Here is a 19,009-nt window from a genome sequence, read left to right as displayed (position 1 = left end):
GTTTTATTCACTGAGCCCACATTTGAAGAGGAACAAATAAAGAGGTTCAGTGAGAGTCCTGGGATAGGGGGTAAGGAGAGAGCTCGTTATCGTTAGAGTCCCAGTATTCAGAGATTCTGGTCAAGAGTTGGCTCTATCACTCATCCATTGTTGTCTCTCCTGCCAGGTGGACTAACAAGTTGTCAGAACTGTGTACTATCTCTTCCTGGGAGACAGGCTCCTGCCCCAGCCTTTTCCTTCCCCACTATGAGACTTCTGGGGAAATTCCAATTTCTTGTAATCTATTGTCTCAATAGTCTTTGATAGTCAAAGGGAGGGACACATTGTTACTCTTTATAATACCTTTGTTTCTTCCCAGACTGTTATATCCTGTTTCCTCCAGTTCTTTTTGGCCTTTGCTACTGCACAAGCTCGCAGGCGATCTCAGGGACTGTGCTGGCGTTTCTTTGCTTGGAGTACTCTTCCTTCAAGGCTCTACACTGCTTATTGTAGAGACTTCCTTTGAGTTTTGGATTTTGCTGAAATATTATTATGTAATCCTATCTGATCTGTGTGCATGTGTGTGTTTGTGTGTGCCTGGTGTGCATGTAGAGACCAGAGATCTTGGATGTTGTTTCTCAGGAGCTGTTTATCTTATGTTATGTGACAGGGGTCTGGGGCTCACTGATAAGCAAAGTTTCCATCTTCGATCTCCCTTTTATCAGGGCTGCCACTTAAGGAGTCTCCCACAGTAGGGGTTCACTTTTCTCACTTCAAACAAATCAAGAAAATCCCTCACAGGAGTGCCAGTGGCTCGCCTTTCCAGTTTGTTCCAGACCCAGTCGAGTTGACAAGCAAGATTCATCACCACACCTGGATCTGATCTTGATCTTGACCTTCACAATGGATATCATTCCTTTGTTTTTGTTTTTGTTTTTGTGTTTTTGTTTTTGTTTGAGTCAGGGTCTCACTATATAGCTCTGGCTGGGCTGGAACTCATCAAGATCCTTTTCTTCTGTAAACACTGTGATAGTTTAAATTGTCAACCTGACACAATTTAGAGTCTTCTAGGAAGAAAGCCTCTAGGATCATGTAGATTAGGTTGGTGGAGGGGGATCATTTTGAATATGGTAATTGAGGCAGGAAGACCCGCCCACTGTGGGTGGCTTCATTCTCTAGGCAGGGATCCTGAACAGTGTAAGAGTGAAGAAGTGGGGCTGGAGATATTACTTACTGGTTAAGAGTACTTGTTGCTCCGTTCCAGGTTCCGTTCCCAGCACCTACATAGTGGCCCTCAACTATCTGTAACTCCAGTTGCAGGGGATCCAACATTCTTTTCTGAGTCCCTGGGCACCACACATGCACATGGTACACATGCATAAATGCAAGCAAATTTCCCCACACAGAATAAAAATAAATACACCTTTAACAATGAGTGAGGGGAGCTGAGCTTGTATATATTTACTGTGCTCTCTTCTTGTTTGTGGGTGTGATGTGACCAACTAACTCTCTCAAGCTCCTGTTTCTGTGATGGATCTGAAACCTACAACTGTGGATCACAGTATTTTGTCCCAGCAACAGAAAACAAAACGAAGACAAGCAATTACCGGTTTTTGACATGCAAGCTCTTGTCTTACTTATGTCTATGTAAGAAAGTCTGCCTTGAGCTTTAAATTATAACACATTTGCTAGTGTGTCCTTACATCTGAAATAGCAGGTCCCCTGGCAAGGTTCCTGACAGCTATCTTCACTTTACCCACATGCAGCTAAGGTGAGTTTGCAGAGAACTCCTTGGCGGGTTAGATGGTGAGGATGCCTGGTAATTATAATAACTGTCTTAAAACAGTGACATCCTCAGGACACCAAAGTGGAGCATGAAGTCTCCAGACACAGTGCATGTGCCGTTGGCTATGAGACAATCTTACATACAAACATACCTTTCTAATTTTATAAATGTTTTAAGGTTTCTCAGAATTGAATAATCATACAAACCTAAGATTTTGTGAGTATCACTGCCTGGAAACACTTTTAAGAAAAAAATAAGAAACATTAGTTTAGAGAAAATAATATGTATGTAGCAGTGTGGGTGATATGTGCTGAGTTGAGAGCATAATGTTCCTAAGTTGAGGTCCTAATGCCTTGTAGCATCTAGAATGTGGCTTATCTGGAGGTACAGTAGCGTTAAAGGAGGTTGTTATGGTGAACACTAACTCTTTGTGGTCAGTGTTCTAAGAAGAGATGAATAATAGCACACAGATACATTTAGAGGGAGGCTCTGTAAAGACACAGAAAGAAGATGTCAACGGGAGGGAAAAACCTGGTGCCATAAAACCAGCTTGCAGGCTACAGGATTGCAGGGTAGTAACTTTGTTGTTGAAGCCACAGTCTGCGGCGTTTTATTATAGCAGCCCCAGCAAACCAACGCAACAGGCAAAGCACAGTCGTGGAGAAAGTTGAGGTGCTACCCAAGGGACTGGCAAAGACTTGGGCTTCGGCAGTTTCCCATCTTTCCAGTTTCTAGATGCCAGAATTTGGAGTCTTAGCGCCCTTGCCATAACAGAGGTCAGAACACTGAAGTCTGTGTCTCAAGTGAACCTGGGAGGTAACTGCAATCCTGAGGGTGGACTGTCGGAGCCCTGCTTCCGCGCCAGTTCAGACTTTTAAGAGCCACAGGGTAGGGCGTGTTTCCCATTTTGTGTATGGAGAAATAGAACCTTTGATTAGCAGTGACATCCACCACAAAAAACCAAAGTCAGTCAACTCGGCGCCCAGAACTCATAGGCTAAGTCCGCCTTCAGCTGCTGGCACAGCAACTGGCAGAGAGCAGCGGCTTGGAGGATGCTCCTCCCTCCCTTCTCTCCCGCCCTCATAGAACGCTGGTTTCCCAGGAAGGGGAGGAGTTCTTCCTGGCGCGGATACCACCGTCGCCACGGCAACGCCGCTTTACTGGGCCCAACGGATTAAGGGGCCTGGGGCTGCAGGCGGCCGCGTGGCCTCGTGGGCAGCGCTAGCAGCATGGACAGTCTGTACGTGGAGGAGGTGGCCGCCTCCCTGATCAGGGAGTTTCTTAGCAGAAAGGTAATGTCTGGACACTCCGAAACCCACTAGTATCTTCTTAAGTTGGGGGGCAACCAGTGGTTTCCATCAGCATTTTTGCACCTTCGAGGGTGCGGGGAGCATTCCATGCCTTCTGTTCGCCTCAGAGATTTCCCCAAGAGCGCCCCTTTCTCGGGACAAGGAAACTACATTTCCCAGAAGCCAGACCTCCACAATGCGAGGGCACGTCCACATAGCCAGGCCTGCGCTTGCTTGGCTGCCCTCCCCTGGTCCCCTCTGTCACAGCAGTGCCAGATTGGCAAAGGTGTCCAGGGCGGAGCAAGTTCTCCCAGCCAGGGGCACAGGACATGTCTGTAGAAAAGAACTTTCTAAAGGAAAGTTCTGGACAGGCAGTCCTGTTGATCATTTTAATCAATGATGGAAATTCTAGCTGCTGAATGAGCTTTTGTGGGGGGAATTATGTAAATTCTCTTACTGCCAGAAGAGTTTTCAAAGTGTTTACAAGTTAGGGAGGCTCTTGAGTCCCCCGGGGGGTCTAGGAGAGGAAGGTGCTTCCTAGGCTCCAGGAGTCGCACACTGGCTTGTAGTTTACACAAAGGGGCTGAGGACTATACACTAGGGATCTGTGCTTCCACATGATGTCATACTGAGCTGGCCCAAGGGGCACTAATTTGAGATTGAAACATGTATGTGTGTGTGCATGCGTATGTGTAAGTGTGTGTGTGTGTGTGTGTTTGCATGGAACAAAGGAAAAGGATTTGAGGCCAGATGGTGGAAGTTTAGGTATGTGCTATTAGTTTGAAATGTAAGTTTGACGTTACTACCTCATCTTCTCTCTAACAGGAACTTTTACGGTCCACTCATGCCTGATGAGTGAGCACTAGTGATACCCAGGCAGTGCCCAGGTTCTCTTTAAGCTCTCTGTGTAGCCCAGACTGTCTTTACACTCTCGATTTTCCTGCCTCTGACTCCTGTATTCGGAAGTACGGGTGCATACCAGCATGCACAGTTACGATTGCTTTCGTCATTGCTTCTGCTCTGGGACAGAGACCTTGTGATCAACACAGGCCTTTGCCATCCTGTGTGTACTTCCTAGATGGCGACTGATCTTCTCAAATGTCCCTAACCATCCTGGAAGATAAGTATACTTACATTATTCCTTGTCATATCAGAGTGTTATGGGACAAGGAAGCAAAGAAACTTGCCCAAGGGTGAGCAGGCTGGACCTTGATGCCTCCTTGCCCTGGATACTTACATACAACACAGGTATTCAACTTTTCACTTGCTTTGCCACTCTGACTGTACCTGTTCTGAAATGCCTGTGTGCTCTTTCAGAATGTATTTTTATTTGGAAACATTGCAATGCACCTGGCTTCATTGCCTCTGCTTTGACTCTCTGTCACTGAGTCCTTGATGCAAGTTGGATGATCCGTGTCATGCCCTGAGAGGCTGATCGCTGCTGCTCTTTAAGACTGGGTACTTCGATTTAGAAGTACCCGAGAGGCCTTCAATTCTTGAGTGCAATCCAGAGTCCTCACTGACATCCTGAGGCCTCACAGCTTGGCCCTAGCTTCTCCTTCATGGTTCCCTTGATCTCTTCTGCCCTGTGACAAGGCCTATTTCTCCCCAAGCACTTCTGGTCACTCCCATGATCAGAATTGATCAGGATTGTCCTTGGACTAACCTTGACACTTCTATTACAGTGGTCACATCTACTTGCTTTACCTCCTAGACAGAGACACCAAGCCGACCTCCCAACTGGGTAACACCTCAGAAACCATCTACCTGCCTGGCCTCCTCTTCCTCCCATGGTTTATATCTAAAAGTACAAAGAGGGGCATCTTTATTTACTACCTGTGCTGGCTAGTTTTATGTCAGTGTGACATAAGCTAAAGTAATCTGAGAGGAGGGGAACCTCAATTAAAAAAAATGCCTCTATAAAATCAGGCTATAGGCAAGCCTCTAGGGCATTTTCTTGATTACTGATTGATGAGGGAGAGCCCAGTCCATAGTGGATGGTGCCATCCCTGGGCTGGTAGTCCTTGGTTCTATATGAATACAGGCTGTTGAGGCTGAGCAAGTCCTGAAGAGCAAGTCAGTAAGTTGCCCCCTTCCATGGATGCTCTGCATGGAAACTCCTGCCTCTGTGTTCTTGCCTTGTTTGAGTTCCTGTTCTGATTTCCTTCAGTGATATGGAAGTGTAAACCAAATTATGCCCCCTCCACCCCCAAGCTTCTTTGGCTTTGGTGTTTCAGCAGAGCAATAGAAACCCTAACTAATGTCACAGAGAGCCAGAACCATGGGCGGGGCAACTGCTTATGTTATTGGTAGTGGTGGTTGGGGTGGTTCTGAGACAGGGCCATCTTTGTATTGTTCAGGTTCTTTTTACGCTCTCTGTGTAGCCCAGACTGTCATTACACTCTTGATTCTCCTGCCTCTGACTCCTGTATTCGGAAGTATGGGTGCATACCAGCATGCACAGTTGTGATTACTTTCGTCATTGCTTCTGCTCTGGGACAGAGACCTTGTGATCACCACAGGCCTTTGCCACCCTGTGTGTACCTCCTAGATGGCGACTGATCTTCTCAAATGTCCCTAACCATCCTGGAAGATAAGTATACTTACATTATTCCTTTTCATATCAGAGTGTTATGGGACAAGGAAGCAAAGAAACTTGCCCAAGGGTGAGCAGGCTGGACCTTGACGCCTCCTTGCCCTGAGCCCCACCTAGCACCCTTCCTGAAGGCTGTGTGTTACCTGGCTAGTACTCAGACCTATCTCCCATTTAGCATTCCCAAACTCTACTTTCCAGCATGTGGTCTGCCCTCAGGAGACTCATGATGCCTCCTGGCCATTTCAGGGTTCATGGAAGTGACTTTTCTGGTGCTTCAGGCTCCTGTGTCTTTGGCTTCTCTCCTGCAGTGTGACATGACTTTCATCTGTCTGCTACTTGTCTTTGCCATCCATGGTCAGGCCACAGGCCTGTCCTCCCTTTCTACCATCTGGGTTCCAGTGTTCCATGTGTTCTCATTTCTCGATTATGTTCCTTCTCAGTCCCAAACCATTCTACAGTTACAGTCCATTGTCCCCACCAGTGTCTCACAGTCCCAGCCCTGATGTAAGACCTTCTTGCCTCTTTCTCTCACTTCATAATAATTCCATGCTCTGCAATGGGCTTGGCTCTCTTGTCTTCTCACCTTTTGTTACACCCTCTCTGCTCTGGGGGAAAGTAAATTTGCCCTGCTTCATGCCCATACCACTGAGCTGAACTGCATTGCATAAAGATACCTCCTTGTTGATGGCTTCACCTTAAACCCATGGCCACTTAATGACATGGTGCTTCCCAGGTGCAGGCCCACTCACTGCCCCTCTGTAGCCTTTTTCCCTCTCAAATGCCGCATGACCTTTCCATCTCCAGCTTCCTGTACATTCTCCCTCAGAGGACAGAGACAGTCTGGAAAAATGAATGTCCTTCAGGCTCTTCCTCGCACCGCCCCCGCCTCCACCCCACTAACCCTCCAGGCCTGAGCCCCTCTGTATCATCATGCTCCAGGACATGACCCTCAGCACCACCACTGTATGCATGGTGGTCCTTTCTCTAATGGGGCATCCATGCAGCACATCTCAGCACTACAGGAACGCAGCTTGGCCCCCAGTCTACTCCAGTCCCTGTCATCTTCCCTATGAAAGAGCTGTGGACACTGTAACCCTCAGTCCGTCTCACTTCTTTCACATCCCAGCCTGTGGACACCACTCTCATCACCGTTACTTTGCCCTCCTCATCCCTCTGGCTCTGAAGTGTCCGCACTGTGGATTCCATCCTTCATCTGACTCCCACTACCTGTTCTGGCTATTTCTCCTCCTCCTCACACTGTGCTGGGTGCTTCTCTTTCCCCCAACAGCGAGTGCTGTGTAGCTCCTCAGCTCAAAGACTGTCTCTGCTCTTCCTTCTTCTCCCCATCCCTTCTTAAGGCATCTTCAACAGCTTTATGGCTTCTAGTGCTATCCATAACGTGGCGGTTCCAGGATGTCTTCTCTGGCTGGCCTCTCCCTGAGCTCCTCCTACCTTCTTATTATCTGTGATATCTGTGATATCTCCACTAACCTCTCTTTCGCATCCAGCATGTTCATGCTAGTGTTTCATTTCACATTCCCAACACCAGATACACATGTTTTTCCTCTCTACCGGCCATGTCTCCAACTCTTGAATGCCAGCTAGGTGTCCCACACTTCCAGCACTGCTCAGAGTTAGTACGGATCCTGCAGGTTAGGGGCTCATTTCCTCTTTGTTACCCTCCCATCCTCTGTCAGCTGCACTGTCAGAGCACAGAGAGAGTGGAATCATCTCTTAGGATGCCTGTGCTTGATGCTCTGCTTCAAGCTGCTCCTAGTTTTCATGTAGATTGTGTGACTCACTCACCCAATAACCTTCTAAATGGTCACTGCTTAATACCTTGTCCCCACATCTGTTTTCACTTCAGCAGCCAAGTTCTTCAGTCTGGCATTCCTCCTTTTAACTTTTTCTGTTGTCCTAATCCTCAGGCTCTGACTGCCCTTTCTGTTTATTTTCTATGTAGGTATGTGTGTGGGTATGTGTGTGTGTGTGCACTCACTCGTGCACAAACGTGTTTATGTGTTCCCATGTGTGCACATGTGTATTTGCCAGCATGTGTGCACAGGTGTGTGGAAGTTTTAGGTTGAGATCCAGTGCTCAGTTCATCTTACATGTTGAGTCGGGTCTTTCACTTGACCACAGAGCTCACCATCTTGGCTAGTTTAACCATCTAAGTTGTCCTGGGAATCCCCCACCCCCTGTCTCTGCCTTCCAAGTGCTGGGATTGCAGGAGGGGCTCACACCCACCCAGGACTTATGTGGGTGCTGGGGATCAGAACTGCAGTATCCATACCTTGTTCACTTGCCATCATCTCCCTAGCCCCTGGGTGACCTGTCTGGCTGTACTCCTGCCACTTTCTCCTGAAGCCCTGCAGACCCTGCTCTTGAAACTGCTGAAGGAATTTTTGTACTTTCTGTCCCTTGTACGGAGCACTATGTCCCCAGGTGCTCCCAGGGCCTGCTCTCTGACTCCCCTGATATCTCTGTCACATGACCAAGGGATCACTTCCTGACTGTCTCTCCAGACCTCTCCTGGCCTTCTCTGTTTATTTATCTGTATCTCCCCTCCCCGCTTATAGAACACATTAGCCTGGTTATCTTCTCCTCCTTAGTATGGAAGCTGGAGTTTAATCTGTTAACTCCTCTGCTCTAGTGTCCAGACCAGTGGACAGAGGAGCAAACCACAAGACAAGAGTGAGCACATGATAACCAGTACCCAAGGAGCTGAAGGGGTCTGCAACCCTATAGGAGGAACAACGATATGAACTAACCAGTACCCCAGAGCTCGTGTCTCTAGCTGCATATGTATCAAAAGATGGCCTGGTTGGTTGGCCATCATTGGAAAGAGAGGCCCAACGGTCTTGCAAACTTTATATGCCTCAGTACAGGGGAACGCCAGGGCCAAGAAGTGGGAGTGGGGGAGGGAGGGGAGTCGGGGGAGGGTATGGAGGGCACTTTTGGGATAGCATTGGAAATGTAAATGAAGAAAATACCTAATTAAAAAAAAGAGTGAGCACATGGGTAATGCTCAATAAGCAGCTGCCTGTCACAGTTGTGCCCCGCCTTTAGTCTCCTTGCTTTGTTCTATGGTGTACACTTTTGCGATGGACAGACTGTTCTGTCACATGGCCTGCTTCTCTAGCATGCTAGCCTGCCTTCCTTCTTTACCTCCGTACCAAGAACAGAGGCTTGCATACCAGGGGTGCAGGGCAAACCTTAGCTGAGTGAAAAGAGTGGGGCTCACTTCCACAGGATGCCTGTAACTACCCCCACTGGCTTCTGGGTGATGGTATGCTTCAGAGCCAGCTGGGGGAGCATGCCTATTTTCTTTGTGTGTGTGTGTGTGTACTTGTATGTTAGATGCACCGAGACTTGGTGAATCTGAGGCAGGTAATTAGAGAATCATCATCATCTCTGGATGTTCCCTATCATGTTGGTTGGTGAAAATCAGGACAATTAAGGATGCAGAATGCAGGTAGTTGCTTCCAGGCCTTCTTTCCTTTTCTCTAGTGTGCATGCGGATAGACACAGACACAGACACAGACACAGACACAGACACAGACACAGACACAGACACAGACACAGACACAGACACAGACACAGACACAGACACACAGACACAGACACAGACACAGACAGACACACAGACACAGACACAGTCACAGACACAGACACAGTCACAGACACAGACACAGCACAGACACAGACAGACACACAGACACAGACACAGACACAGACACAGCACAGACACAGACACAGACACAGCACAGACACAGACACAGCACAGACACAGACACAGACACAGACAGACACAGACACAGACACAGACACAGACACAGACACAGACACAGACAGACACAGACACAGACACAGACACAGACACAGTCACAGACACAGACACAGACACAGACACAGACACAGTCACAGACACAGACACAGACACAGACACAGACACAGACATAGACACAGCACAGACACAGACACAGACACAGACACAGACACAGACACAGCACAGACACAGACACAGCACAGACACAGACACAGACACAGACAGACACACAGACACAGACACAGACAGACACACAGACACAGACACAGCACAGACACAGACACAGACAGAGACAGACACACAGACACAGACACAGACACACAGACACAGACACAGACACACAGACACACAGACACAGACACAGACAGACACAGACACAGACACAGACACAGACACAGACACAGACACAGACACAGACACAGACACAGACACAGACACAGACACAGCACAGACACAGACACAGCACAGACACAGACACAGACACAGACAGACACACAGACACAGACACAGACAGACACACAGACACAGCACAGACACAGACACAGACAGAGACAGACACACAGGCACAGACACAGACACACAGACACAGACACAGACACACAGACATACAGACACACACACACACACACACTTGTTTCTCATGCTTTTCCTTAAGACCCCATTCACTCTCTCTGGGTCAACACTGACTGTATCTTTTCCAAATTCACTTTTTCATGGCAGGCAATGAGTTTGGTCTTATTTTTTTTTCCTCCCTTCCTTCCTTCCTTCCTTCCTTCCTCCCTCCCTCCCCCCTCTTTCTTTCTTTCTTTCTTTCTTTCTTTCTTTCTTTCTTTCTTTCTTTCTTTCTTTCTTTCTTTCTCTGTTTCTAAGATTTGCTTATTTATTTCATGTATATGAGTACACTGTAGTGTCTTCAGGCACACCAGAAGAGGGCATCTGATCCCACTACAGATGGTTGTGAGCCACCTTGTGGTTGCTGAGAATTGAACTCAGGATCTCTGGAAGAGCAGTCAGTGCTCTTAACCACTGAGCCATCTCTCCAGCCCTTTTGGTCTTGTTTTCTAGCAGCTGGAGCCACTATAAAGTTCTGGGCACAAAGGCTGAGGGAAAAGTTGAGCCCTACCTAGGTGGCACTTGGGGTCTGGGATCCATCAGGAACAAGGGTAAGCCCTGGCCAGAAGGACGGGGTTGAGACATCTTTGGGAGGCATTTGATGATCTCAGTGCCCTGTGATGGGGGTGAAGCAGCTGTTGTGGCTGTTTTCAAATGTGAATGCCAAGCTCCTGGCCAGTGCAGGGCTCTTCCTGTTTACTGTAGTCTTGGGTGTTTAGGAAGGGGTAATGGCTAGTGACTTTCTGGTGCCTGTTGGGGATTGTGCCCCAAACAGACTTCCTGGCTAGACTGATGTGGATCTCCACCATGTGACTTCAAACATCTTTCCTGGCTTCCTCAACTGAAAAGTTAAGGGAACAATGGTTGGCCTTTTGACTGTAGTTTGGCTTTTATTTTTTTAAACGTCCGTTTATTTTTAAAGGTTCATCTTTCATAGCCCCAAGTCTAGGCCAAACACCAAGCCCCTGAGCCGGCTTACAGCAAGCTAGTTCCCGAATTTCATCGCTACCTATAAAATGAGCCCACAGGCTTAGCCTTAGCTGACCCCAGACCAAACTGATAATGCTGTCAAGCCAATGTTATATGAAATGAATTCTGAAGTCAGCTCTGGGCTCCCGCCGTGGCCGTGTAAGGAAGGTTATGAGCCCAGTCCTAATGAGCCCCAGCAGTCCTGTGTTTATACTGCGTCAGAGAAGGGAAGGTTTTCATTTAAAATGATGAACAGTGACTCAGACTTTCTTCCCTCAGGGTTTGAACAAGACCTTTGTGACCATGGACCAGGAGCGCCCCCGCTGTGAGCTTAGCATCAACAGCAGAAATGATCTCCGCAGAGTTCTGCATCTGGAGTTTCTCTACAAGGAGAACAAGGCACATGTCTTCTGAGGGGCGAGTCTGGTGGTGGCCTGGCGGCCAGGGCCTGGCAGCTAGGGCAGGAGGGTTGGGGGCTGGCCAAGATGACAAATCTCAGAGTGAACTAGGTTCAGCCTATCATCCCTGAGTGTCCCCTGGCAAGTATGAGGTCACTTTGTCTCACAGTCTGGGCTGGTCATGCCTATTCTCTGGTAATTGCTCTCTGTGCTCCCCTTTCCCACACAATGGTACTTTTCGTAAGACTGTTTAAGGATATATTATGCAGTATAATATATATGTATATATCATCATATATAATGTCAGTAACATATATATATATATATATATATATATATATCATACTAACATTGGCCATCTCCTGCCTGTGTAAGATCTCCCTTCTGTGGTTGTCTCTTTTGAACGTAGGTCAGCAGAGATGGAAGCTGGGTTTAGCATACCCAGGGATGTGGCAGTTGAGGAAACTGAAGGAACAGGTTTTCTTGAGGTATGGAGGTCCCTGGCCCCAGACTCGGAGCCCACCTGCTACTCTCACACTGCTCTGGAGGCTTCTTCTACATCCTACGTTTGAAGGAGAGCATTTCGTCTCACTTGTGTCTGCCTCCCTCAGGCCCATGGGCTTCGTAGATGGGCAGAGACTGAATATCTTTTCACTATTGTGGCCCCATATTTAATGAATCATCTAAAAGTGACAAGGGACAGTTCATGCAGAAGTCTGCTACAAGTGAGAGCATAAGGGAAGCCATGCTATAATGAGTAAAGTGCAGGATGTTCTGCCTTGGCCTTCTGGGCCAGATTTTCCAGGCTCAGTACGAAAGCTCTGAAGCCACTGGCATGATCGGAGTTTGCCCTCCCCCGAATCCCCTGGGAGATCTCTGAGCCAAAGTGGGTATTTGACCTCTGACAGTTATTTATATGGGCCAGGGTAGAGATTCCTCTTTCTTTTTTTGTTTCATGAAACACAGTCTTATTCTGTAGCCAAGGCTAGACTCAAAGTGTGGCAGTTCTGCTTGAGTCCTGAGATTACAAGTATGTGGGCTTCCAGGCCCAGCATTGTGGGGCTAGAGATTGATTTTCAAAAGAAGTCTTGGGGCTGGGGAGATGGCTTAGTGGTAAGAGTCTGATCTCCAGCAGCCACAGCAAAAGCTGGTGTGACTCTGCCTTTCTGGCACATCAGCACCAGGGGCCAGAGACAGGAGGATGCTAGGGTTTTGCTGGCCAACCATCTTCCTGTGCAGTGAGAGACCTTGTCTCAAAGTAATAAGGCAGAGAATGATAAAGGAAGCCATCTGGCATTCCTCTCTGGCTTCTGCATGTCTGTGAACATCTGTACACACACACACACACCACCACCACCACCACCACCACCACCACCTCCCACATATAAAAAGAGATAAAATAAAATGAGATCCTGACTGATTGAGTGGGCATGTGCGAATGAGAACAAGAATGAAATACCCAGAGAAACTTCCAGACCCCTTGACAACTAGCCTACTGCATGTGGTGTGGCAGAGAGGACCCTGGGTCAGGCTGCCCTATGTAAGCCAAGTGTTCCAGGTAGGTTTGCAGACCCCAGCCACTAGCCCTCAGCTTACTCATCTCTGCTGCAGGCGCCCTTGTGATCCCTTTGAGGAGGTTAGACCCTGGCAACCAAGTGAGGTCCCAGCAGAGGCTGAGGCAGCCCACAGCTCTTTGTCTTCTTGTCCTCCATCCTCTCATGTGTACAGTCCTGCATTAGGGATGTGCTGAGCCAGCATCACTGTGCCCTTCAGTTGCTGGATTTGGAGGGAGGGGCACAGGCTGTGCACGTTAGGGAGGCTTCACAGACACTGGGACCTTTACCTGGAAACCCCAAAGAACCATTACTGTCCCTGATTTTCTATAAAACCTCTTGCGCACGCCCAACTGGCCAGGAAGAACGACGCTGCAACAGGATCCTTCTGCACACGTTTATTGGGAGAGCTTGATTGTAGAGGCGAAGAGAGAGAGAGACCCCAAGCCCAGAACTGGTACTGCTTATATAGGCCTAGGAGAGGCGTTCTCTCTCATCTGATTGGTTAACTTGTCTCTCATCTGATTGGTTAACTTGTCTCTCATCTGATTGGTTAACTTTGGTTAATTCTCAAAACCTCATCGTGGCAAAAGAACCTTTACTGCCTATGTATGTGTGGTGGCCAGCAGTAGCCAACTGCCACTCTGCAACTGCCACTCTGCAACTGCCACTCTGTAACTGCCACTCTGAAATGGCTTCCCACAAAAACCACCTTCACCTAATTTCTCAGAAGCATCTTCTCATTTAAGTTATTTTTATTTTTTTCACCACAGCATAGTCTCTCTAAAGTAATTATTATCTTTACAACTTAAGGTGTCATCAGTCCTCAATCCCCAATTATTTGATGTAAACAAAGTTATTAGTCATGATAGACTGATTGGAGCCTATCTTTTGTATTATTATTTTTTTAAAGATTTCTTTATTTTATGTATATGAGTACACTGTAGCTGTCTTCAGACACACCAGAAGAGATCATCAGATCCCATTACAGATGGTTGTGAGCCACCATGTGGATGCTGGGAATTGAATTCAGGACCTTTGGAAGAGCAGTCAGTGCTCTTAACCTCTGAGCCATCTCTCCGTCTCTGGAGCCTCTATTTTAAAACAGAGTATATTTATTAGCATCAGTTGCAGGTACTTTGGAGATGCACTGTGCCCGGAGCTCATATGACCCCAGGGAACCTTTGCAGTTCAGTGTGAATATTCCCAGTGGCTTGTTTTTCCTAACAGTTGTGTGATGGACTGGAATACCTACTGTTAGGGTCCAGGAGTCACTGAAGGATGACTCCAGACTCAAATAGTATGCAAAGACATAGAAGTTACCAGCATGCAGGTGTCAACCATTCATCAAAATGGCGGTGACCTGAGGGGCTCACAGGCCCCTTTTATGCAGGTCTAGGGGAATTTTCTAGAAGGGTTAGGTAACCTCTAATATGATTGGTAGGAGCAAGGTAGTGACATTAGTACAAATTTGATTGGCTCCTATGTTGGTTCTATTATATTTGGTGAGACCTTGAAGAATTTTGGAAGCCATCTCAGTTCTGGCCTTGTTATCTCCTCCAGCCAGGTGTCCCAGGAGCTGACTCAGCCCCACACTTATCCTCCCTAAGTCAGGGCTGCCATTGACTAAAGGCCGTTGTCAGTGGATCCTTCTGAGGAGCCCTGTCTGCTTCCCGGGGAAGTGAAAATTCTCATTCGCAAGGTTTTTGGACGTCTCCCTATGTAAGACTGCGGTTTGGGGAAACAGTGTTAGCTTTACCTCAAGGCTCTGTGTTCACTGTGAGCTTTGTGGTACAAGTATGAAAACTCACAGAGGTGTAATGTGGGCAACCCAGGATCCAGAGCCCCTCACTGAGAGAAAAGGCAAGAGAGTGGAGAGTGGAGTCAATTTATATGTTTTCTTCAACTCACTTCATTGTAATCTTAATTTAGATCAAGACAAAATAAATTTTTTTTTTGGTCTTATAAAAACTGAGTAAACAAACACATTATTCCTGATTTTAATTATCTGATAAGGCTGTGGAACTCAGTGTTGTCCACTGGCCATGAATCTTGGCAGGAGAGGACTGGCAGGGGAAGGGCTTGGCTTGTGCTGAGGGCTCAACACCAGGCCCCTCGTCAGACCCTTGGCTGCTCTGACTCTGCAAGCACTGCACTCAGGGCCATGTCTGAACACAGCTCAGCAGGCCTGGGTGCTTGCAGATCCCAGCTCTTGGGGTGGGACTGACACATGGCCCAGATGCCTGAAGCCAGCCCCTGGGTCACTGCTTGGACAACTAGGTGTCTGTTCAGATTGGGCTAAGGGGTTTAGGGGAAATCAAAGCTCTAATTCTTGTTATTTGGGTTTAGTAAGTCTTAGCTGGTCATGTATTTAAAAACAAGAAACCCAAAACCAAGGAAAATACTACAGGCAAGGCTGAAAAACACTGATATTTATTCTGAAGGGTTTCCTCACGTATTTTTTCTTTCTTTTTTTATGGTTGAGTCTTTCCCAGCTGACTCTATGCTTTTCCCTCTTCTCTTCTCTTCTCTTCTCTTCTCTTCTCTTCTCTTCTCTTCTCTTCTCTTCTCTTCTCTTCTCTTCTCCCTCTCTCTCTTCATCCCTCCCTCCCTCCTCCTCCCTCTCTTTCTCCCTCTCTTTCTCTCTCTTTCTCTTTCTTTCTTTCTTTCTTTCTTTCTTTCTTTCTTTCTTTCTTTCTTTCTCTCTCTCTCTCTCTCTCTCTCTCTTTCTTTCTTTCTTTCTTTCGTATAGAATAGCGTTTATTTAGGGCATGGGGAGGAGAGTTAAGAGGGTAGTAGAGGCAGAGAAAGGCAGAGAGAGGGAGAGAGTAGAGAAGTAGAGGCCGGCCATGAACATGTAGAGAGAGGGGGAAGGGAATGGGGAAGGGATGGGGGAAGGGAAGGGCCCCAGAGGCCAAGAGAGAAGCAAGAGGGAAGTAAGGGTAAGAGAGGGTTTTATGCTTTTCATTTTAACTTCCTGTTCCAGTCTCCAATCGCTAGTGGTCAATGTTAAAGAAACACCATCTGTTGTGTTATTTACTTTGTCTTTGCTATGACAAAATAACTCACTGGAACAATCTAAAGTGTGAAAAGTTTATTTGGGATCATGATTTAAGGTATTTTAGTCCGTCATGATGGAGAAGATCCAGTGGCTGGAGGGTGAGTTTGCTTACCAACATGATGTAGATCAAAAACGAAGACCGTGAGCCTGGAACCACGGCAGCTGTACTCCTCACAATCCTGCCCTTTACAATCTGTTTCAACAAGCCAGGCCCCATCTCCTGAAGGCTCCACAGACTTCAAAATGGTGCCATAGGCTGGTGATCAAGTGCCCAGAACATGAGCCTGAGGCGGACACCCCAGTTTCAAACCATCACCCCCCAGTAAAATGCTCAGGCCCCAAATGTATCTTGGATCTATAGAGGCCAGAAAGATGGTGGAAGGAGAGAATTGGCTATTTCAAGTTATCTCTTGATCTCCACACACATGTGGTTTTCAGCTTCTTCCCACTCAATAAATGAGTATGATTCAAAATTAAATTAAAACAGTATTTTTTAAATGAAAGGGTTTCTCTCTTGCAGTTGTTTACAGAGGGAAAGGATGCACAAGGAGATTAACTGGGACAGTCCTCCTTTTGACTCACAGTGCATAAGATGGTGCTTCTTTCAGAGTGGAGGCTTTTGTCTTTCTTTTTGAATCCCTACCCAGTATGGTGCCTGGCACCTAGAATAAGTAAGTGTGTGTGTGGCGTGAGTGAAAAGCTGGTAAAATATGTCAAAGGGTTGGGATAATCTTTCCACTCGCCCCCAAATGCTGTGCATTCAAGTAATGGTATTTTTTCCTTCCCAATGATAGGCAAAAGAAAAGCCTCTAAGAACAAACCTGGAGCTCATTACCAGATACTTTCTGGATAATGTTGGAAATACAGATAACAGTGAAAGTCAAGAAGCCCCAATCCCTGCAATCCCTGTTCCAAAGAAAAACAACAAGTTGCCTTTGAGACACTCAGAGACCACACTGGTGAATATATACGACCTTTCAGATGAAGATACGGGAAGACGGACATCATGGTCAGAAGCAGGCAAAGCCAGGTACCCACTTCTTCCTCTTCCTCTCCACCCTGCCTACCAGCCCAGCCAGGCAAGGCTCCCCTTTACAAACATGGCCCTGTTTTTCCTCACTTCTTGCTCTTTCTCCCTCCCTCCCTCCCTCCCTCCTTCCCTCCCTCCCTCCCTCCCTCCCTCCCTCCCTCCCTCCCTCCCTCCCCCTCTCCCCCGCCCTCCCTCCCTCCCTCCCCCTCTCCCCCGCCCTCCCTCCCTCCCTCCCCCCCTCTCTTTCTTTCTTTTGCAATTCAGGTCTGATTTCTACGTTACTCTTAAAGACTTTGTACTCTTAAAGACTGGACTCCGACTTCAAAGTAGATGCCCTTAATGACGAAAGCCTAAGTCTCTTGGCAATCTGTTTTTGGTCTTTTTCTCTGGCTTCCTTTATTCTCTTGGACACAAGTTTAGCATATTCTTCAGCCTCTCTTCATTTTCCTTAGTGCGTTGTTTCTTCAGAGCTTCTGTGTTCCCGGCCGTCTGGAGTGTTGACTTTTGGGTGCTTTGGTCCTGAGCTTCGTACTTTAAGGGCTTTGTGACAACACATTGGTGGACATCAGCATCTGTAGAGACTGAGATGCTTTAAGATTCTGCTAGCTCTTTGGGACCCCAATCACTGAGGCATAATAATATCTGTCAGTCAGTCCAGAAATATGCCCCCCTCTCTGCCTATCTATCAATTTGTCTCTGTCTCCCTCCCTCTCTCCCTGCTTGGTCTGTCTGTCTGTCTGTCTGTCTTTGTCTCTCCTTCCAGTAACTAAGTTGAGAGCTCAGGTTGGCATCAGCATGCATCCCTAATCAGACTTGCACTTCCTGTCTCCTTTCCCTGATCTATAACAAGAATGCCCTTTCTCTATAGCAGACACAGTCTGCTGTGGGTCAGGACACCTTCACAGGAAAATCTTGTTTGTCATTCCCACTGATTCGGATGACATAACCCAGAGCATCAACAGCAATGTCTGTGGCCATGTACTTCTCATAGAAAGTGTGAAGTTTGTGTTTATTGTCACCTTTAAAGAGGTTCTGACAGCCAGTGGTTGGCAGGGATTCAGCCCCGTCAAGACATGGCTGGCCACTTAGGAAGCTCACCTAAATAGAGGACTTCTTGCTTCTTTTTACCATCCCTCTTTTTTCTTTTGTTTTCTCCCCCTTCTCCCTTGCATGCACACAACTATGTGTATACACACTGGCGCAGCTTTACTGAACACCCGGACATGTGGTTTGCCTCAGGTGTGCTCCCCATGCCCAGCACTGCACCGCAGGTGCCCTCCTTTATTGTTTGAGTGTGCCAGACACAAGGCATTGTTTAGCCTTCAGCCATTGGGACTGAGCGTCCTTGTAGACTGCATCTGACTTTGCTTGTACTCAGCTGCCTTCGTGCTGACACCGAGGCAGTGCTTCCGTTCCTTACCTCTCCCTCATTTCCAGTTATGTGTTCATGCGTGGTGGGTAACTTTGGGCTTTATTATTATCTTTCATTGGGAGGCTCTGTTTAAATGGAACTGTTACATTTCTGCAGGCATGACAGTCTGGATGGGGACATACTTGGTAATTTCATATCATCCAAAAAACCCTCACACAAAAGTAAGGCTGCACACGTGGACCTGGGTGACAGCCTCCCGTTGGTTCCTGCGTGGGAGAAGGTGGACCAGCTTCACTCCTCAGAGCCCGGTATAGATGTGAAGAAGACCATGGAGAGGACCAGGCCTAAGTCTGGCCTGATTGTCCGAGGCATGATGGCTGGGCCTGTCGCCAGCTCCCCTCAGGTGCGTGGGGCTGCCCCTTTCTGTTCTCTGTAGCCCGGGCAGTGAGAGATGTGCGTCGGGCACAGCTGGCTGAGAATGGGGTACATGTGGGGACAGGGAGGATGCCCCTTGCTTTCTCTCTTGGCTCTGTGG

General features: G+C 47.6%; 1 protein-coding gene across 1 annotated transcript in view; it reads left to right on the top strand.

Annotated features, from left to right (window-relative positions):
• The first annotated feature begins 2,895 nt into the window (after positions 1-2,895).
• The window catches only part of Mindy4 (MINDY lysine 48 deubiquitinase 4), a 116,095-nt gene continuing 99,981 nt past the window's right edge, over positions 2,896-19,009 (top strand). The window contains exons 1-4 of the mRNA XM_029478745.2: positions 2,896-3,057; positions 11,340-11,459; positions 16,867-17,102; positions 18,631-18,877. Of these exons, the coding sequence (XP_029334605.2) occupies positions 2,995-3,057; positions 11,340-11,459; positions 16,867-17,102; positions 18,631-18,877 (666 nt within the window). The 5' untranslated portion in view covers positions 2,896-2,994. The remainder of the gene's footprint in view (positions 3,058-11,339; positions 11,460-16,866; positions 17,103-18,630; positions 18,878-19,009) is intronic.

The sequence above is a fragment of the Mus caroli genome, unplaced genomic scaffold (genome assembly GCF_978045245.1).
Source record: "Mus caroli unplaced genomic scaffold, Mus_caroli_1 scaffold_7, whole genome shotgun sequence".
Taxonomy (NCBI): Eukaryota; Metazoa; Chordata; class Mammalia; order Rodentia; family Muridae; genus Mus; species Mus caroli.
This window is presented reverse-complemented; position numbering and strand designations above follow the sequence as displayed.